This window comes from Battus philenor, unplaced genomic scaffold (genome assembly GCF_028537555.1).
Source record: "Battus philenor isolate CCGP_79_NKW_IND1 unplaced genomic scaffold, ilBatPhil1.0.hap1 SCAF_6, whole genome shotgun sequence".
NCBI classification, from domain to species: domain Eukaryota; kingdom Metazoa; phylum Arthropoda; class Insecta; order Lepidoptera; family Papilionidae; genus Battus; species Battus philenor.
Window position 1 is genome coordinate 7977331 of NW_027181726.1, and position 22144 is coordinate 7999474.

The following is a 22144-nucleotide window of genomic DNA, read 5'->3' on the forward strand; positions in this document are numbered from 1 at the left end:
ATTCTAACATAGATTTTACATATATTGTTATGAAATGTAATAAAGATATGTAATAGACTGAAAATGGAATTTCATTTAGACTACAAAATAAGAATCTTTTCATACCTTCACGTCAAATGCAAGGCCAGTTAGAAATAGAATAGGACAGAGTAGTGGTAATCCTTATTAGTAATTGGGAATCTGCCAAAAGACTATGACGTTTTTTGCTTGTAAACGTCTTTTCTTGTAATATTACTTTTGTAACGGGTTTAATAAAAGTTACATTATGAGTACGTTCAGTAAAATAGCAGTGGTTTTCAATAAGTATCCTTTATTACGAGGTATGGCATCTTATGGTGTAATTTGGCCCATTTCTAGTTTTATACAGCAAACTTTTGAAGGAAAAGGTTTTGGTTAGTAATCTATTACGTATGTATCTCAATTTTCATTTAGTTTTGTGGTCCTCAATGTTTAATTTTGTACAGTTTCAGACAATGGTTATGATTGGTGGCGATGTGCACGTTTTGGGCTATGGGGGTCTTGTTATGTTGCTCCTACTTTGTATTCCTGGTTAACGATAGCTAGTATTATGTGGCCTGGTAATAGTATCCGTGCTGGTATAATAAAGGTGATTTTATAATATATACCTACCTAATTTGTTTGATGCAATAACAATACATTTGTGTATAAAAATATTTTGTAATGTGTATTTAGCATGTTCTAATTAAACAAGAATTTTGATAGAACAGACTCAGAAATATTTAAAGGAAATAATCAATCTATTAATGCTTTTTGCAGACTTTAGTTGAAACTATAACTTATACTCCATTTGCCATGTGCAGTTTTTATTTTGGTATGAGTTTACTGGAGATGAAGCCTTTCTATGAAGCAGTTGCTGAAGTAAATGCAAAATTCTGGCCTACCTATAAGGTATTTTCATTCATTTTCACTCTTTGGTATTTAACTAACAACAAATTTGCTGACATTTTTTAATGCAGAATGTTTTTCACCCCACAAGTGGTGACTAATAAAATAATAAGTTGGTAACAAATAATTCACACAGTCCACATCATTATTTAAAACTTTATTACTTAAAATGATATGCCAGTTTCCATTTTTTTGTCTTTTAGTTGTTGTTTATTGAATTTAACATTTTGCAATCTGTTTAATTGCAGGCTTAATGCCTTTAGACATTCTCAACTAGTCAATCCTAGCTATTTGTGGGTTTGTGAACTTGTTCAGTTTAATGAATTTCATATATCTTTTGATATGGGATATGGAAATGAATATTGATATACAAATAAATGTAATAGTTGTTTAAAAGTATATGATTTGTTTTAATGCTTAAAATATTAATGGTGTTGTGAATGTCATGAAGTGTCTCCTGTCAATGTTACATTTTTAATGACTCATCATTGGCAAAGGTTTAATTTTTGATGGGTCATTAATATCATTAATAGCATATTTTACCTCACTGAAATTGTGCAAATTATTGCATGACTTGTTGATAAAAAGTTTAAAATCCAATTTTGTCTTTATTTATCCATAAATTATATATCATATACAGTAAATTTATAATGTATATATTTTAGTGTTACTTTGAATTTTCGCCAGGTTGGAGCTTCAGTTTGGCCGGTGGTTGCTTTGATAAACTTTTGTCTTATTCCCCCCAAGAATAGAGTACCCTTCATAAGTGTGTGCAGTCTCCTATGGACATGCTTTCTGGCTTATATGAAACATTTAGAAAAAGAAGAAATGCCACAAAGAAATAATAAAATTTCTTTCAAAGCTATTAGCAATATGTGATCATTACTTTGAAATTGAGCAAATTAAATTTTTATTATTTATGTTACACAGTATTAGAGTAATATATACAAATTCTTGTTTTTTAGCTTAATGACTAAATTCAAATTTCAGTCACTAGGCTTTTTTACAACAAGTATACTAATAAAATACAACAGTTCTTTTGTTTATAACATTGAGTATTTTTTAACCTACTTAATTAAATTACTTAAAAAAAAATAAAGACAGTGCTACAACTAAAGAATATTATTTATTTTTTTAACTTATTAATTTAATTAGCTACTTAAATAGTGTTTATTTAGTATTTACGTGCTTGGATTAGCTTTATTTCATTCCCGTTATAGTATTGTATAATTTTATTTTAATTTTCGAACATGTTAGAGAATAAGAAAGCAAATCTTGTGATATTCTTTATATTGTGATACAGGTATAAATTTTAAAGAAATAAAATTGTCTCAAAAATTATATTTTAATGTTTCATTTTCCTGGAGATACAAAACACTTGTTATTTATCTTTTTTAGTAATTGTATTAGTACAAATTTTTTCTCACCGTCCGTACTGAAACATCAAAATTTGATGCCATTGTGTACAAAAAACAGAAAGCTAAAACATGAACTCCTAATAATATTCATGTAACTGCCACTTGAACTTTCATATTATGTCGGCCATTTCATGAACCACAATTATTTCTGCAGGTGTATAAATAGCTACGTTCTATTCGTCCTTCTGAATACGTAGCGTTATTTTTAATACACAGGCACCCGCGAAAGAATTGCGTAATTAGTTGAGAAATTTTTTACATGTAAACATCCGCTTTCTTATAGATGTTTCGGAGTAATAGAATGTTGTCCGAAACACTTGCCACTTAACCAGAACAGATGTCGCGAGCGGGACTGTTGTTGTAAAAGTAGTTATAGGGTTGAAAGATTGTTGTGGTAAAGAAGGACTAATTTAAATATGTTTTGGCCATGCACACAATCAATGTAAAACATCTATGAATGATGAACAGCATATTTATTTTGTAATCCAGTTAGAACTTTACAAAAAGTGTTACTTTGACTTACTTTCTCCACGATTTAGTAAGCTGTGAAAGAATTAAACATAATGAGCGCATCCGAAACGCAGCTGGTATTGTAATCGAGATTCATATTTTTGTTTTAAATCAAAGGAGTAAACTTAAAGACAAATTATGAAAAAACTTATAATGTAAACAATATTATACTCGAGTATAAGAGACACAGTTTTTTACATAATTTATAGTTATTGGTAAATTAATATATCCGCAAAAAAAAGACATATTTCAAATTTATTTCATTAATATTGTCATCTGATTTATTTTCTACTTTTGCTTTCTATTGAGACTCGACAAAGCAAAAACTGTGGCACATGTCAAGCTTGACATTAACAATTGACTACAATTATTTGCGAATTAAATAAGTAATATATCGGCCTACTGTTAACGTAATTTTTGTATAATTATAGACAGTTTTAACCGGAATTAGCACCAAGAATTAAGTTATGTCTTCCCATTATAAATGGTATCTGTAATTACCAGTATCAATTTTTATTCATTTCTAATATTTTAGAAAACTAGCGAAAATTAAACGCAACGTATATTTTCAGGATTTCACTTAAGAAAAAGACGAAAAGTAGTCATTATTACCCTAGTTTAAAAGTGTCCAATCATCCATTAAAAGTCGAAGTTATGAGTTTGGTAAGAAATAAAAATCAACATAATTATTTTCCACCGTATCAGTCTACCTTTAATTGTTAAAGTTTAGAATTACTAATAAATTATTAATACAACTTTTGACTGAATGTTAATATAGTCTAATATATAAACAAAATTTAAAATAAACATAATGTAAAATATAATATATTTTGGAATAACCAGATAAAATCATCACTAATATAAACTATATGCTTACAGAAACATTCTGCAAACAAAAATTTTATTCAGAGTATCTATAAATGGAGTGCAGCTTTTGAAGAAGCAGATCCCTTGTTAAAGTATGATCAAATAAATGTTGAAGAGGTAATAAGCATAAATAATATCACACTTCCACAAAAAATTAGCACAAGTCAAAAATATTTAATTGTTTAGTTTGAGTTTGAGTAAAAATTGAAAATGTTCAAAATATATGATGTTATATTTAGATAAAAGTAATCCTTTGAACAAATTAATTTGTTATGATTAAAAATTACAATTTTGATGTTTAACTTTCAAGCTTATAAAATCCTCTCATCTACCCCTATTGTAACTTGTGTAGTTTTTCTTGTGTTGCTGTTTGATGTATTTTTATTTGTGTCACAACATACAATAAAGAGGAAAGATAAAAATTAGTTTTATAAAGTTTTATTTAATTATGGAATTTTAGGTATATTCAATTGAATGAAAGTAAATTTATGCAGAAAGTCACTAAACATGGGCAATGTTAGACTAATGATTGAGATGATTTTTGGGCGAGGCCCATGTATTTGATAGGATGTGTATCAGCTGACATTATAACAATGAAATTAATATTGTTTATATTTGTAATATGTTGGGATCTAGTTTGTAAAAATATAATTTACTTCATTAAAATAATTTATCATACTTTATTATAATTTTTAGGATGTTAATTGTACAGAAGAAATACATTCACAGAATAATTATTCACAAGCATGGAGCAAGAGGCGCACAAATATTTTAAATAAGTTTACCACCGTTGAAAAATTGACTATTGTTAGTAGCTTTCTTCCAGGTGGAGAAAAAGGTATGTGTTAAATATGTCCAATTTTGCATAATACAAATCAAAAATAAGAATTTCAAGAGACATTGTGAGAAGCGTAATTTTGTGCCATTCTGATATTTTAAAATTCTTTAGGTTCATTCTTAAGACCACAAAATTAAAAAAATTCTATAACTCATTTAATATCTTTTTGTTATAACTTATTAACATTTTGTTTTTATTTTGTTTTTCTTTTAAGTTAGTTCATTTTCAGCTCTTATCAGGCAGGTTTCAAATTTAAATGAAAAAGTTAAACATAGATTGGAACAGCTAGATGACTTTGATGAAGGTTCAGTAAGAAAAACAATGGGTCTTAGTCAACAAGAGTTTATTACTAAGATAAATATGCTTGATGAAGAAATTAAAAAGGTTTAAGTATAAGGATTTTTTATTGTTGTAAATAGATTAAATAAATGTAGATTTCTTTGTATGTATAAATAATTTTCTGTTGCCATCTTAAGATTGTGGTAGTTGAAATTAAAAAATATGTATTCTCATTATAGTGCTACATATTTCTTAATGAGATCACATAATCATTAATTGCTATAAAACTATAATAAATACTTTTTAATAGTCAAAATTTATCTACATTACATACAACAATCTGTAAACAATAATCTTTAATTTTTTACAACTTTACAGGCATGGGATACAGAACAAAGAGTTAAGGCTTTCAAAATTTGTATACAATGCTCAAAACTTCTCTCCGATGTAAATGTAATGCAATTTTATCCAAGCAAATTTATATTCATAAGTGATATACTGGACAATTTTGGTAATTTGGTATATCATCGATTGAAAATAAAATGTACTGGGTGAGTATATAAAGCATGTTATAAAAATCATATGTACCACTTAGTTGACCATTGGTGACCTAATTATTTATTATAGAAAATATAGTTGAATATGTAATATTATAAATAAATTTATTGGATTAAATTCTAAACAGAATCAATTTTATAAAATTGTACCAAAGAGTGTTTTACAATTAGGACAAAAGCATTCAAATGGCAAGAAAGGTCAAGTATCCATACACAGTATTTGAATTTTCCTTTACATAAACATCTTAATGTCTGAAATAAAACTTTCTAACTTTTTATGATGTAATGATGTAATTATTGTTGCAGAGATAAAAAAATAAAGTCTCCATTGGACATAGATGCATCACTTGTTACAGAATCAGCTAAAGAAACATGTCAAAACTGGATGTTTAAAATGGCGTCGATAAGAGAACTGCTGCCACGATTGTATATGGAAATGTCATTATTGAAATGTTATGTATTCATCAGTAAAGATGAAATTAAACCAGTTATAAAAAGACTGGCCACCATGATAAGGGGTATTGGAAATCCATTGGTTGCAGTTTATTTACGTGTTTATTTATGTAATATATCCTCAAAGTTGTTAGGTAAAGATAGCGAGGAGTATTATTACACAAATTTAAAAGAATTTCTATCAGAATATCAACAGGTATGAAATTTTATATAGTTGTAATCTCACATTGATGAAGTTTTACTTAAATTGATTAAGATTATATTTCCTTAAAAAAGCTATTATATTAAAGCTATTACATTTTATTATGGCTTCAATAAAAAATGATATAAAGAAGCCCAAATTTCAAATCGTTTTAATAATTTATACCTCATGTGAAGCTATTTTAATAACTTTAAATGTGTCATAGATGATATGGACTGAATTAAACAAAGTCATAGTTAACTGTTAACTATGTAATAATTGACAAATCACCTTTAGTGCTAGTATCAACACGTCTTATCTATGTAGCATTTAGAAGAAAACATATGCTTCTTACAGATTTTTCATCCAATGATGAGAAACAAATATGGTAGCCAACTTTTAACGCCTGATCAATATTTAAATCTGTATGAGCCAGCAGTTAATTGGTTGATGTATGGAACACTTAACTACCACAAAGATAAGCTTTTGCTTTTGGATGAATTATTAAATCATTGTGATGAAATCGAAAATAAGTAAGTTTTACAAATCAACTGTCCCAAAGTACACAACTGAATCTGAAAAAGACTACTTTACAAGGACACTGAAGTTGTTTTCTAATTGACAACTTTGGTCTTAAATTGTTTCACAGTTTGAAAGTTATAATTAGAAATGTATTGCAATAAACAATTTTAATATTACACCCTGTAGTGGGTCCTGTCCTTATATAAAAAAAATAAACCTATATGGTTTTGTAAAAGGCTACTTTTTTAAAATATACATAAAAAAGACAGTCCAAATGTTTATTTACATATGATGATATAACCTACATAGCTGCACTTTTTTTCTCGTGACTGCCAGTGCGAGGGACAGGGTGCTGAGGGCACTTAGCCTAAAATCTTTTTTAAGGTAGCAAGCTCAAGTCACTCTGGAAAGCTTCAGCTTCGGCCGCTATAATTTAACCGGATTGTCACTAGGTTGAAGGACCCCACAGCATCACCATTTTTTATCTAAGTTTATTGTTTAGATTAATTATACATTCAGATAAAATTATGGATCATAATTGTTTAATATGTCCCTTTTTTAGTGAACTTTTTCTGAGCTCCATTGTCACATGCTTTGAATCTCAATATATCATTGAAAAATCGACGATAATTTTGGAAATGATCCATAAAAAATCTGAACAAATGGGTGAGAGAAATATCTTTTATTTTTTAAATATTTGTCTATATGTATGTATATAAGTAGATGTTTTGAAAGGATAAGAACAAAATGAAACTGCTGCTTATTAGTATCTTTTTTAATAGTCCTCCAAAATCAAGTGTTGGTAACATTGGGTGAGCATTTATGCAAGGTTGAGAACTATCATAAATTGCCCTCGGAGGCATTGAGTCAAACTTGGTGGAAGATTGCAAGTAATATCAGGTCAACAGTTGGTTTTCTTCAAGTTTTGGGACCCTGGTTACAGTTTGCATGTACACAGCTATCGGTAAGTAATTCTTGCAGATATTAAATTATTTGTTATTTCACAACAAAATGAAATTAATTTAAAATTATAACTGCAATTTAAAAAGGTTCCAGGATATACCTTTATTATTTAAAATTTAAGTTAATAGTACTGGAATACAAGTTTGCTTGTAAACCATAAATAGATTAACTTTATTACTAATTTTTGATAACAGGTTCAATGAATACCTTTTTTTCTAAGACCTCGGCTAATTAAATAAAAATAAAAAATTTTAAAAACAGTTGCATACTTTTTTCTTTTGCAGACTCAGCATACAAATATAATTCTCCGGGGTACTATTCGGTTTATACTTAAAAATGGTAAACTTACTGATGAGTTTTCAAACAATTTCCATTTGGTGATCAAAAGGATGCTCAAATTTATTCCTGATATTGAGGAGATATTTTTAATGGCAAGAATTTTTTTTTGGTTTTTATTTCTCACAAGAGCTCATTTTAATAATCTTTTTAAATTAGGTCTACTAAAAGCTGTCACATTTACAACTATAATAGGAAACTTACACACTGGTTTCAATTGCATAAACTATTATGAGCAAAAAATTCAAACATAAATTTAAAAAAACGAGATGAAAAACTGACATAAATGGTTATAAGGAAGTGCGGTAGAAAGATATCACGGTAATCTATTCCAGTGGGATACATTAGGGATTAGGACGAAATTCAGTCAGGGAGTTAAATTTGCATATGAGTGGTATAATATATAACATAAGAGAGGGGAAACCAAACATAGGTCTTGTACAACAGGGGTAAAGATAAATGATTGGGGCTTTTAATCTTTTGCAATTGTTATTATTACTATTAAACCATGTTTTTATTCCACATCAACATAATTTACATTTCAAATGTTAGTCATGTTAGTACAATTAACTTGTTCGTCTAATATTAATATGGTTAGTTTTTTCTTTGTTGTGGATCTCATTTACATGAAGGAATCCTCTTTCACTTTATAGAATTCTCATTTGCAATAGTTAACTATTAATAGTTAATTAGTCAACTATTTGGAGATTCTGAAATGATTCAATTTTGAAACACAAAAATGTAGAATAATTAGAATAAATTCTCTTAATTGAACCGTTTCCAGTTATAACAATCGTGTCTATTAAGCATTCTCTTGTCAATATATTTTTTTCATGAGTGTTTTATGTTTAAAGTTGTTACCGAATTGTCAGTTACTATATAGCAAGGGCTTAGTTTTTATGAATACTTTATAATAAAAAAAAATATTAGCATTGTTTGTTTTTAATACTTGTAACATTTTATAAAAACTGTTCATTTATCTAGGATGCCTTTATGCCTCTTTTGGAATTGGTGCAAACGTCTGTCGCTCGGATAACTATAGCAAAAACAGTTCTGTCCATTTTCTTTGAAAGATACAACTCGGTGCATATTGAGGATCCTGTTGTCATCTCGAGCCTTATGCGACTTTGTTGCATTTTGCATGATTCCATCAAGTAAGACAATAACTTTGTTTTATTTATGATCTTAATAATCAATAAGCCTATGCATATTATTTTGTATAACTAGAAATTTCCTCATGAATAATTCATTTTTTACATTTGTAAATCTCTAAAATTATCTCCATTTTACATTATAACTTAAAAACTTTTTATTATTTTAAAGACGTTATATTTTGACTTGTGTTTTATATAAATTTAAAGTTATAAAATGTTTTGCCTGTGCTCTACATATCAGTTGATATTTAACAAAATATATTTAAACTGTGCTTTGTCATTAAAAAGGCTTTATTTCTTAAATAATGTTTAATTTGTAAAAAGGTACAGCACTTTTTTTATGCCGACTTCATCGTACGCGTTTTATGTATCAATCATATAACTGATAAAACATTTGTATAATAAATTGAACTTTAACATTAGGCTAGTTCCATCGTGATCTTATTTTCTTTATTCTTATTCTTACAGCCGCGGATCATGACTATCACGATGACTGCTAAATTGTCAACAAGAAAGCTATGCTTGTTCACCCATAGACTAATATAATGATTTGCTTTTTCTCTATGTTTGGCTTATCAGAAAATGAACATCTTTTTGTTCGGTTCATGGCTTTTTTCTAGAACCAGGCCTCCGCTTGACGGAACCGTTTTTTCGATAGCTGGCAATAAGTTTAACCGTCTGTCTGAACTGTTGTTTACGAAGCATTGGTTGAAACTATACTACTCGTATAGACTTGCAACACATTTAATATAATAATAACGCTAAACTACTAAAGCAATACTTTAAAAGTTCAAAGAAACATAATTAATAATCGTCTAATAGATACTTAAGCATCGATGTTCTTTCGGAATTACGCGCCATAAAACGTGGTAAAAAGTCCTCTTTAAATATTACCCGCAGTCAAAGAGTCTGTGAAACGTTTATAACTAGCCAGTAACATGTTCACACGATACATGATCGTAGACATTTAAAATCTTTTTATTTTTATTTTATCGCCAGGAAAGAAATAAAACTAGCCCTTTCGCAAATGTGTACTGATCTGACTGTGTACAGATCGTATATTATATTCAGGTTTGAGACGAAAAGCTAATGTTTTATAATTATAATTGATTATTATGAAAAATATACTTTCTTTTAGCACATTATTAAAATACAAATATTAAATTGAAACAAATCGAAATAGTATTGCAGTGCGTTGCTTACTAGTTTGTAATGCGTAAATTCTTATTTCCTCACATTCCCTACTTTTTCAAAGAAAACATTAATTTGCAGCGCTGTGACCGTGGAAGACGAGATTAAAGTATGCGCAGATGTAATCATTAAATTCGTACATGCGGTCAAGTTTCACGAAGATTTCGAGCGGCAATTAAACTTCTACGTGGAATGTCGTTCCTCTTTTATTAAATTGGATGGCGTGCTCATTGCTTTAGTGCATGTAAGTAACTTTTTAATATATATATATATATATATATATGGTTGTATGGCAATATGTACGTATTCGCTGTGAGCATGTCGATTCAAGTATCCAGACTACTTTAAAAATGTAGCTGGAACGGGGGAACCCCTACGACTACTATATCTCTACTTTATTTCCAAAACTCGAAAAGTGAAGATTTCATATAACTTTGGAAATTCGGATTACCGATAATTAATTACTACCTAACCACAAATAATTCGTTTTAGAAAAAAAAGCGTGTGTTGACTGGTTATTTAAATGTGGTCAATCAAAAAGATGGAATCATTCAAATTTACTTTTCCGATATTTCTCACTTCATGTGCATACCATCTCAAGGAGATAAATTATCGTGGACACCATCATAGAAATTGTGAACCTCCGTTTTTTTAATAAGTTAACGTGACTCCCGTCGAGCCACCCGTAGATCCCTGAAGATCCATTTTTGGGAACTAAGGATGTAGACGGTGCTTCAGTTGTCTTGTGTAATCAGGCCGTGAATGCCCTTGCTTGTCGAGCCGGATGCGGTCGCGAACGGTGGCTGCAGCGAGCGTGCGTCGCGTATTGCTTTGTGACGGTACCTTCGTTGCACTGCACGCTCGCGCGCGCTCAACTCTACTTGCTCTCCGGACAAGCAGCACTTCTCAGCGGCTGCATCGGACAGGGTACAGCCTGTATTATCATTAATTACAGAACTAAAGATTTACGTAAATAATAATCAAGTGTTAGCTCAGCTTTTGACACGCGTGTACAACCTAGCGTACACGAATTTTCATTGCGCTAATTGCGGAAATATTCAGAAGTTTGAATGTCTGATCATAAGTCAAAAGTTTTCAACTAAAATAATATACTGTAGTGCCTTTTTACTATTGTTAAGTAAATATTTTGACGATAAATAATAAATTTTGTTAATGTGTGGAAGTACAGTCTATAGAGAAAGTATTATACAAGATGATTGGTTGTATATGCAAACGCTTTAAAGGGGTGAACGGTAAAACTTTTGCGAACTTTAAACCATACGTATTTTCAATCACCTTATATGAAGTGATTACTCTGAAATATGTCATATTAATTTAATTTATCTATTGGAATTCGATAAGCCAATAACATCTGGCAATACAAAGTCAAGGAAAACAATAATTCATTTTTATATGTAGTAATATAATACTTATAACGAAAACGCTATTTCTTAGTGTATAATTAATTACTTATGTAAAGACGAAGAAGAAGATTTTTGGATAGTGTGTACCCTACGTTATTTGAGAGCAAATGAATGATTAAAAAAATGTATGGTATCAATGGATCTTTATTATTAAAAAGCGAACAAAAATGTAAATCGTGTGCAGTTTACGTAAGAGGTGGGGGTGCTGGGTATTGCATTGTATGCTGTACTCGTCATATATTGGACCATCTGATTTCTATTTATTTCGATCACTTCAAGGATATTTGTATAGCAAAAGCTTCGCAAATTTGGACGACATCCAAATCGACTTTTATCGATTTGGCACCGGTTTTTGCGCACAACGCTGTAGTCATTGATAACGATGGCGATTACATCATTAATTTTTTAAGAAAAAGTTTGTTAAAAATTTATGAATTTATGTAACTTAATGTCTGAAAACTCCGTTTACCGATGCCCCTACGCTGTCGCTATTCATGTATAGTGTAGTAATATGTCTCTGGTTAGATATGGTAATGAATTTTGAGAATTCTTGAAATCCCGGTTTTTTTTTTTCACTTACACTGGAAACACATTTCAAAATATCTTCTAATTAAGTTTAAACTGAGGAAAGGCTTAAATAATTTGATAATGGTTTAGCTGAAGCGAACTTCAAAGCATTGGTTGGAGTAATACCAGACATTCCGCAATTCATACAAGAAGACGGCCAAAAGAAGCCTACACACGATAGGTTGATTGGCCTTCTTAGCAACTTTCTATCGACACTATTAATGCTTCCGGTAAGTGTTTCTTTTGTAGTACTTTAGTTTGTGTTTAGAGTGATAATCATCATCATTTCAGCCGTAGGACAATCATTGGTCTCCCCCATAGATTTCTAATAAGACAGGTAAGAACAGCTTGTATCCATCGTCTTCCGACCAGAACAAGGCCATCTGCGCACCTTGCGGGTAGACGTCCTGGGCTGCGCTTGTCGGTCTGTGGTCTTTATTCCAGGAACTTAAGTTGGCCATGTCGGTTACTTCCGTTTCTTTACAAATCTATGTAGATTATCACTGGAGACAATAATTGAAATTAGCTCAGATGATTAAAAAGAATAAATATTCAGGCAACAATAATCTGATTTCAGGATAATATGGACAGCAATTGCAAAGTATATGTATTAAGCGGATTTATAAAAACCATTGATAAAATACATTGGAACAAAAAGGATCCTCTGTATTATAATCTACTGCTTAAAGCTCTGGATTTGCTTTGTGAAATGACGCAGGAAAAATATACTTACAACTTAGAAACAGGTCGGTTAATTGGATTTCTCGCACAAATTTAAGGAATAATTAATGTTTATCCTACACACAATTACAATTTTAAGGCATTAAGAAAAAAATAGTTTTCATTGAAAATATTTTGGATAAATTGCTTTTAGTGTTATCAAATGACGAATTATACGGTTCTGAGGAAGAGTTTATTGAATGTATTGAAAATCACGCCACAAATATATGCCAAGAACTGCTAGTTGTGTTGAAATGTTTGGGCGACAATAAAGAAACCAAGAAACAGTACAATTTGGCGCTAGAATTGTTTTGGAGGGTTATAAGGCGTGGCGATTTGAGAGAGGCTTCCATGTCGAATTTAGCTGTAAATTTATGGCTATTGTCGCAGAAACTTCATGATTCCAATAACAAATATGCAGTGAGTATATTTATATATTAACAAGTGGTAATAAAGTTAAACGTTAAACGTAAACAAATATTCACAACAATAATTAATAGTTAGTAGCTATTAAGTGTTAGTTATTTTATAGTTTAATTTGTATTATTATTTCAGAAAACAATGCTAGCAGCCCTGAAAGAGGACAGTAATCCGGCTTCTCAAGAACTTCTTAATAAAATACATACAATAAGTGTTTAAACTTAAGTTTTGCATACTTTTCTACCATAGATTATTAATCATATGATATAATGTATATTGTGTATATTGTGTAAGCAAGCTTAAAAAATAAAGGACTGAACACAACACAATTTGTTTTATTGTGGAATAGCGACGCTCTTCATTACGATGTAGTACTGCTGTTTACTATACAAGTTTGGTCACGGGTGTAAAAGTTTTAGGTATGGCTCATTTGCTGTTAATTAATGTGTAGTACTCTCTGTCCAAAAATCAATAGGTTCTGTAATAACTAAATAAAAAAAATATTGGTACCTTCAGAGATACTTGAATTTTTACCTTATTTGTAAAAAAACTGCTTAGTCTAGCCATAAGTTCTGTTACGAAGAAAATATCCGTTAATTTCTAAAAAAAAAAATATTTTAAAGTTTTATATGTAATTATGTAGAGTGAAAAAAATATGTTAACGTACTAGTTATTCAAAGTGTCCACCCTTAGTTTTAACGAATGCTTTTAAACGGTCGGGCCATTCGTCAATGGACTTATGAACGGTTTCCATGGGAATTTTGGTCACCGCTGCCTCTAAAGATTTCTTGGGCGACTCAATATTTTGGTGACTTAGTGCAGGCCATGTCCTCTAGCACAGCCACAATTAATAGTCCAAAAAGTTTAAGTCCAGACTAGCCGAAGACCAATCATCAGCTTTTATGAAGTCTGGAACATGTTGCTCAAGCCAAATTTGGGTCGTGCGCGCCTTATGACCCGGGGCTGAATCCTGTTAGAATGTTTACACTTAGCTTTTGAATAAGGTGTCGTTGAGAGGTTTAACTTCCGCTTCTACCATGGTATCTTGATACATGTGGGCTGAAGTTTTCACTCCTTTTTTGTAAAAATGGGGTTTTGTAACCCCTTGGTGGGAGACACGCCACCAAACCATGGCTTATGCTGGATGATGGACTCGCTGAACTTTGGCCATTATCTCGGAAGCTTCTTTAGAGCTGTGTGCATACATTCGACCATTTTGTTTGATGTAGTGCCACTCGATTGTAAAATTTTTTTTATCGGTAAAGAGAATTTTTCAGTTTTTTTCGTCCGCGTATCAAAGTAGCAGCTGTTTTGATCTTTCGACTCTCTTTTGTTTTAGTGCCTGTTTTAAGGCATATCCTGTGTTTGTTAATTCGAGAAAATGTCGTCGGTGGGATTCTCTTTTCTCTGGAAAGGATTTTCTGCTTCCTTATGGAATTTCGACGAATTCTGGCCTTGACTGCATTAACGGCCTGGTTTGTTCTAATAGACCGCGGGCGGCCAGATCTTTCACGGTGATCAACAGAGATGGTTTCAGTGTACTTTTGGATGGTACGATACACAAACATTCGGCTAATCTCTAGCTTTTTCAATGTATCAAAAATGTCGGCTGGCTCCTTACCTACTTTGTACAGTGCAATTACTGCAATCCTATTCTCTTTAGTGCCCCATACCATTTTCAAAACAAATATTTTTAAACAAAAAACAACAATGGCGGGAAAGAAGTATATTTTTTTATTGTGGAAGCTAATGTTCGAAATTTAAATTAATGTTTTTTAAATGTAAGTAAACAGCCAGAAACAGAATTTATGGCTAGAATAGGTACTGGTTGTGTTTATTTTTTCAATTTATTTTTCTAACCAATACTTTAAGATGAGCTTAACCTTAAGTAAAATTGAGCGGTTTGGTGTTTAAACTTGTTTGTTTGGTTTAAAAAACAACCATGACTAGAGACAAATGATCATTCAAAACTTAAGCGTAGCTGATATTCCCTACGACAATCAGAAGTAAAGTCGGCAGCACCATACCACCACACCATATTACTTTTGAGTAATCGGTGTCAGAAGAGAAATTTTAAGGCACGTAACTGAAGTCGATTGCGAATAGCGTTTTAAACGGCATGGTTGTATTTAGACACACTAGTTCTTGCGTGGTTCATCGTTAAAAGTATGAACATTTAAGGTATCAGCTTCAATGAATAACCGCGACTAATCAGAAATCACATCGAAAATCAAATAATAAACTTATTTATCCAAAACAAAGGTTGTACCCTTTACCGTTATTTATTTACGATCAGTGAAATGCTTTTAGGAGTTACATATTTTTGGATTAACATGAATATTTTCCACAAGGTTCAATATTGAGCCTTCACATGTGGAATATCGGTTGCGACGAGGTTCTGCAAGGCCTTGTGGTGGGTGGCCTCTGATGTAAGACGTTGAGAACCTAAACCAAAGCCGTTGAAACTACGAAAGCGAAAAAATGTTCGAACAATTGTTTATATGAATTTCTTACAAATTTATGGCAATAACAATACCTTCATTGCGAACGCGTTTATTATTATGAAGCGTACGAAATGAAGTATGAATATAATACTATTTAATAATTATTCATTTAAAGTTTTATACACATATTAAATCATCAATTTATAAAAGACTTAATAAAAAAATGTTCATTCTCCCAGTCTACTTTCGTTTCTAATCGCATAATTACTTGATTTAATACATTATGGGGGTTGTACATAGGGTGGGTAAAGTCGCGGTACGTTTTGTATAAAAGCCGCATTATTTTTTTACACAACTTAATTAGTCATCCTTCTTGGTTTCTTTAAGTGATAAATACGTATTATATTTGTAGATTTACTGCCTTTTTTCGTTATGTACAATTGTTTACTTGACTAGATTAAGATTATATCCTGTAGTCATGCAAAGGTCGACATTTCTTTTTGTATAAATTCGTAAATACCTGAGTTTCATTTTCAGTTCAATCCCAGATATGTCTGCATCATAGGTATAAAAGCCATACAAATAATATATTTGTTAAGGCGCTTTTGCAAGTAATATCAAAGTTAAATTAACCGTTAGTATGGCTATCATATAGTTACGTGGTTGTTTACAAGAAATAGTTACGAATGTTTCGAATAATAAGACTCCCATTCTACTGTTTATGTTACTACATTTCTATGTTTTTTCTAATCGATGTTCCGTCTATATACTGCAGGGTATTTCACTAGTCCGTTATTAAAAGAATCTTTTGGTATATTTTATTAAGTATATTCGATTGACATTACCTTAACAGCGGATACCAAAAGGAACTGATAATGTTCAATTTCGGAATGGACATACGATACACATCTCGTATTTGTACTTACAAGTTATTTGTGTTTATTCGTCTATAGAATACTTATAAAGGAATGATTGATATTTTCTAAATTATTTGGGCTGAATTATGCCTAAAATTGAATAACTTTTATTAGGAGTTTGCATTCAGCGTCTTCCAAGGACCTAAAGGGTGCTTGTCCTAAAGGACGTTGCTTGCCTGTCCATTATTGCCTCCAGAACTTGAATGCCTCAGTTGGTTTGTTCTGTGCGCAATATGTCAGAACAGATGACCACTGATTTTTCTTTATTGTATTCTTGTAATACATGCTTCTGGATGTCTGTTAAAGAAGGCCGTCCGTACCGACCGGTAGATAAATCTGCAGCACTTGTATTCAACATCAAATAGTAATAGTATTATTGCTTTCTTTATCGACGGGAATGTATCCAGTAAAGTTATTGAGCTTAAAAGGAGGAGCTTTTTAAATCTGAACGTTGTGTGCATATACTATTTGGCGATTGGCATTTAGAGCTTCAATGGGTTTAAAGTGTCTAATCAATGAAAACGCTTAACCCAAAACTTTTTACATTAACCATCCAAGAGCTTCGCTGGAACTCTATGTAGAATCGTTTCATTGGAATTGGATGCAAAGGTCTCTAGGACCTTGGTCTGAGCAGCATCCGAAGTAGGATTAGGTTTCATCCCATTAAAAACCGAGATAGTCATCCTCTGTACTTTTTTTATCAGGCCTCTGGATCTCCCCCGTAATATTAACATTTGCCTTACCCTATCAATCTCCCCAACATTTTCTTTTTCTCAACGCTATGCCGCAGGAACATGAGACTGATTCAATCTCAATGATTTCCTCTATTACGAGATTCAAAGTAGACACCCCTATATTTTAAAATAATCATAAAGCAAAAGCAGTCGATTGAATGAACTTAATACTACTAGAACTATTTTCTTAGTCATTCATCTAAAATATCCGGCATGTTGTCCGTAGCCGAAGAATATAGTTTTTCGTTATTTAATGAAATTGGTGTAGTTTTTGATTATTTACTCAAGAGGAGTTACTGATTTTTGCTATCTGTACATTTTTATTTTGACGGGTACAATCAGATTTTATCAAAAAAGACGAAACACAAATAGAAACATGTAATTTGTACGCGGGGTAGTTGCAGGCAGCTATTGACTCTGCAGCCGATAGTCGGATGGAGTAAGCGGACATTGTCCGGCATGTTACGGTTGAGTGGTTAGTTCGCTCTCTTGCACCGATCTTTCACCTGCGCAATATTGTTGCCTATAAAATCTTGTCATTGTAATAACATGACGTTACTTTCATCTCAATTCGAACTGGATAACAACTTGAAATAACGATCGGTTGCTACATAAAAATATTTTATTTGGGTGAAAACCCATATTCGAAAATGGCAAATTATTTTGGACTGGTACAATTCAGTATTTATGTATTTAAATACAAATACTTTTGTTATATTATTTATTTTAAATTATTTTCTGTTACAGATTATGCTTTGGGTGGTGTTTATTGGAGTACATTCTAATGAAGAAAAAACCGAAAATGGATTTGTGCAACCATTGGATTTTGGGCCTATTTTTAACCCAGACGATGCTGGTAAATGATTAACGAATATTTCTACTTTTTAATAAATAAGAATAATAGTAATATTTACAATTATTCAAATCGTACACATAGAATATTCGAATGAAATAATTATTGTTGGTAAAAGACAGTTTCAAAAATGTTGTATACTTTAAGTCAAAATCAGTTCATGAAACAAATAGGCAAATATATATAGAAATTTAATAAAAACTTGTAAAGTTTTTGGCTGTAATCTAATCACATGTTTTCAGGCATTGCTTCATTAGCTTCAAATCCTGTAGCTGCTGCAATACTAAAAGCTGACAAGAGCCAATATTCTCATTTATTTGATTCCGTTGTTAGTAGCTCTATTGACTCGTTACACAGCCGTCTAGCACCAAAAGAAAATGTGTTTTCTGCTTCTAATTTCGGCTTCAACCCAATAGCTAGTCAAAACTTTTACCCGCCAGCGCAATCTGCAAAATTAAAATCACAATCACCAAGACCGTCATCTCAGTTAAAACCTACAGAAGAACAACTTGGTCATTTAAGATATGATATAAGAACGATTCACGATGCCAATTATAAAGTGTATAAGCCCGAGGAAAATCATCAAAGGGAAAATATTTTAGAAGCTTTAAAAAAAGATCCAACAGTAGCTGCCTATTTTCAGCCCGCCGTAACTAACGTTGAAGTAGCACATCCATTAAATTATCGTAAAGAAGAATTGATTCAAACACCTGAAGTTGAACAAAACTACAAGCCATATCCTTATATTGCAGAACCGACCAGAATTCGGCGATATGCAGGAGGAAGGAAAACAGAAAACCTAAGAAGAAATAGCGACGAGGAAGAAAATGATCCTTATAACTACAAAGCGGAGTACATCTCAAGACCTAAAGCTTTTGATGAAAGTCCATACAGTAGTGCTTACAAAGAAGAAAAAAACCCTAAAAAAGATTATGAATATCCTTATAATTACGATTCCGGGTATGATCACAAAGAATACGAACGAATAAAAGAGTTGTCCGAAAAGCAAGCTGCTGAAATAAAACAAAATCCTGGAAATTGTAAAGAAGTGAAGAAAGATGGTATGACATGTATGACCTGCAAAGATCCAAAAACTGGAGGAAATTATGAATCTTGTTCGTATGTAACAGAACCCAAAAATAATAAATATGCTTATTCAAAAGAAAGAAAATTTGATAGTAATGATGAACCCGAAGACTCTGACAGCGTGGAGAAATCTGAAAAATCTCAAAAACTTCAAGAAGACCAAAAAGATGCTCCTAGTGTAAAACAATACAATGATGAGGAAAAACCATACAGTAATTATAAAAATGAAGATGATAATCCAGGTAAATATAAGGCATATTATGTACATACATCCGCGCCTAAACCAAGTGAAGCTTTACGAGAAGCTGACAATGACGAAAATTCCGAGGAAAACAAAGAATCTATCAAGCCCTACGATTATAAAAAAGCCTTACCAGGTTTTTACTCAGACAATGAACCCAAGAAAGATGTAGAACATGTACTGGCAGAGTTTAGAAAAAAGGACAGATCAGCTTGTAAAAAGGTGCAAAAAAACGGTATGACTTGTTTCCAATGTATTGATAAAAATGGTTTGAAACATGAGGAGTGTATGTTTGTTTCTGAATCTGCGCCAAAGCAAAGTCATCTGGCCTATCAAGAAGTCAAAGAGTTTACTTCTAAACCTTTAACGCTTGAAGAAGGTAATGAAGCTGCTGAAAGTCAGACGGTAACTACTAATGCCCCAGCACTTAAGTCTGCTGCGTACGTTGTTGCCAATAATGATTTCGGTAAAAAATTAAAACACAAGAAAGCACAACCGGGAGTTGGAGTACCAGATGTTGTAGCCTCTGTTCAAAATCCCCTAAAATCTCATAAAGTTAAACGAAATGAGGGATCCCAGGCTGAATTAAATGCTAAAATTGTAGATGTAACAAACATTGCACCACCGGAAGAATTTGCAAGTGCCGATTCTAAGGGTGCTTTTTGGGCGGAAACGATGCCCCGTTATAGTGGAAATTTAGGAGTTACTTTGCCCGAGTTTATGCTCTCGAAATCAGAACATGAAATACTCTTCGATGAAGTTGTCGCAGGAGCGTAAAAGAGTACAATATCTGTTACATAATAGTTTAACACTATCAGAGCGTGTCCATTGTTGAAAAAATAAACCATAAAATTACAATGAGAATAAAGGTAGCGTGATATTTACTATCTGTTATATAAAAAAGGATTTCACAAAATAAATGGACTTTATAAAATTTAAACCAAGCGAAGAAAAATAAAAATTGATTTTGTTATAATACACTGAGGTCCTCATAAGACTCAATTTATTGTTAACTAGTTCTAAGAGTTTTACATGTAAAATAAACGTTTATATTTTTTTAGTTTTTGTTTTACTTTATAAAATATTCTACTATGTAAAAACTGTAAGTAAGTAGTATTTAAAAATGTAAATACTTACAATACGTATATAAGGCATGAGTTATTATTCAAAGATAAGCAAAGCGTTCGTCTTACAGTTGGTTCTACTTGCTACTTATTGTAACGGGCATTTTATACAATTTACAAGTACCATGAGCAGTTTAGGTAACTCAAAATTCTCCTAGGCTGACCCCCTACGTCTAAATCTGTATTAATATTTTGGTATCACTATTGTTTGTCATACGATGTATATAAACGCCATAGTATTTTCTACTAATAAGAAAAAAAAACAAAATAATTTCTAATCCCTAGCCTTTTCCTTAGAATTTAATTGATCAAAAATGCTTTTACTTGAATATGTAACGGACTAGTAGTAATAACACATGTATAATGTTATATATATTTTACATTACAAAATAAATATTAAATATATAAACGTTAGTGCAAGATTGCTATTTACTGAACCTTACAAGTATGCCAGCAAATACATACAGTAACTAAATAAAAAAGGTAATGGGTGGTCCAAATTAAAAGATCTACTCACTCACTAACTGTCTAAATCCTTCGAAATTGAATGAAGAAAGGCAACATGAAATAACGCCAGCGAGTCCAGTTTAGGGGTGTTAATAATAATCTCCGGAAGTATAAAACCCAGCCAAAAACATTCTCAAAAAAAAAGATTCATTTTTATTGGACCATGACATATGCAATATCATTGAGCATAGAGGATAGTATGGAGAAGTTAAACCGTGAATAATCCAAAACATTAAAAGGCATATATTAAGTTTATGGGATTTTAGGCAAACTGGCTTTAATCAAAGGTCAGAAATATTCATACATTATACTAAAGAAGCAAAGATGATGATAAAAAACCGCATGGAGTACCTGGTGCTTATTTATATTCTTATACATTAAGATTTAAAACAGCAAATAATAGAAGTAGAATCTATATTAGAACGAATATTGCTTGTTATGTAATGTTTTCAAGATATAAAAAATCGTACAATCATACACTCTTACAAGCATATGAATACATAGTGCTGTGGAGAACCTGTACGAAGACATCTATAAAGCATACAAAACGAACATCAGCGAACAGTGGGAAACAGGAAGAATCTTTAAGAAGTTTCAGGGGATTTGGAAATGGTGCATAAAGCCTTCGAGGTTTCTTCTATCAAAAAATGGCAGAACGGAAATGGATCTGCCTATATGCTGGAAGAGATCGCTTACATCTTATCTTCTCTTCTTCAGTTCTTATATTACCAGTAGTATAAGTAAATGTGCTGAACAAATTTAATACCAGGAGTAATAATCGACTCATGAGACCAGAACCATTCCTGCATGCAAAATTAAAACGCTACACCACAAAGGTTTAGGAGGTCTAACAATATAGAATATATTGCGAACGTCATAGTGAGAAAACCCAGGAGCAGGCAATTGACCATGGGAAGAAACCAAAGAAGGGG

At 31.5% G+C, this 22144-nt stretch overlaps 3 protein-coding genes across 4 annotated transcripts; all 3 read left to right on the plus strand.

Moving 5' to 3' along the window:
• Window positions 1–11: 11 nt before the first annotated feature.
• LOC137930260 (mpv17-like protein) lies at window positions 12–1992 on the plus strand. Its single transcript, XM_068773479.1, has 4 exons — window positions 12–392; window positions 465–607; window positions 778–909; window positions 1594–1992. The coding sequence occupies exons 1-4, from the start codon at window positions 266–268 to the stop codon at window positions 1783–1785; spliced, it is 594 nt and encodes a 197-aa protein (XP_068629580.1). The 5' UTR covers window positions 12–265; the 3' UTR covers window positions 1786–1992.
• A 1229-nt stretch (window positions 1993–3221) lies between these two features.
• LOC137930259 (VPS35 endosomal protein-sorting factor-like) lies at window positions 3222–13607 on the plus strand. 2 transcript variants are annotated; one of them, XM_068773477.1, is made up of 18 exons: window positions 3222–3321; window positions 3407–3497; window positions 3714–3818; window positions 4398–4539; window positions 4754–4923; window positions 5197–5369; window positions 5682–6024; window positions 6367–6542; window positions 7094–7197; window positions 7314–7495; window positions 7779–7925; window positions 8815–8984; window positions 10257–10419; window positions 10931–11102; window positions 12257–12396; window positions 12744–12912; window positions 13041–13306; window positions 13442–13607. In XM_068773477.1, the coding sequence occupies exons 1-18, from the start codon at window positions 3302–3304 to the stop codon at window positions 13523–13525; spliced, it is 2817 nt and encodes a 938-aa protein (XP_068629578.1). In that variant the 5' UTR covers window positions 3222–3301; the 3' UTR covers window positions 13526–13607. The 2 variants fall into 2 exon arrangements, with proteins under 2 accessions (XP_068629578.1, XP_068629579.1); XM_068773478.1 differs by having other exon boundaries at window positions 4769–4923.
• Window positions 13608–18004: 4397 nt separating this feature from the next.
• LOC137930571 (transcriptional regulator ATRX homolog) lies at window positions 18005–20521 on the plus strand. The gene is made up of 3 exons (XM_068773862.1): window positions 18005–18072; window positions 18149–18257; window positions 18497–20521. Exons 1-3 carry the CDS (start codon window positions 18052–18054, stop codon window positions 20356–20358), a joined length of 1992 nt encoding a protein of 663 aa, XP_068629963.1. The 5' UTR covers window positions 18005–18051; the 3' UTR covers window positions 20359–20521.
• The last annotated feature ends 1623 nt before the right edge of the window (window positions 20522–22144 follow it).

Bases quoted from the DNA above. Each gene is read 5' to 3' on its own strand.
- LOC137930259 (XM_068773477.1), top strand. From the start codon at position 3,302: ATGTCTTCCCATTATAAATG. The intron at 4,924-5,196 runs GTTTAAGTATAA...ACAACTTTACAG, and splicing joins TTGATGAAGAAATTAAAAAG to GCATGGGATACAGAACAAAG. The intron at 7,198-7,313 runs GTGAGAGAAATA...CTTTTTTAATAG, and splicing joins TAAAAAATCTGAACAAATGG to TCCTCCAAAATCAAGTGTTG.
- LOC137930571 (XM_068773862.1), top strand. From the start codon at position 18,052: ATGGCAAATTATTTTGGACTG. The intron at 18,073-18,148 runs GTACAATTCAGT...TTTCTGTTACAG, and splicing joins TGGCAAATTATTTTGGACTG to ATTATGCTTTGGGTGGTGTT. The intron at 18,258-18,496 runs GTAAATGATTAA...ACATGTTTTCAG, and splicing joins TTTTAACCCAGACGATGCTG to GCATTGCTTCATTAGCTTCA.
- LOC137930260 (XM_068773479.1), top strand. From the start codon at position 266: ATGAGTACGTTCAGTAAAATAGCAGTGGTTTTCAATAAGTATCCTTTA. The intron at 393-464 runs GTTAGTAATCTA...AATTTTGTACAG, and splicing joins TTTTGAAGGAAAAGGTTTTG to TTTCAGACAATGGTTATGAT. The intron at 910-1,593 runs GTATTTTCATTC...AATTTTCGCCAG, and splicing joins AATTCTGGCCTACCTATAAG to GTTGGAGCTTCAGTTTGGCC.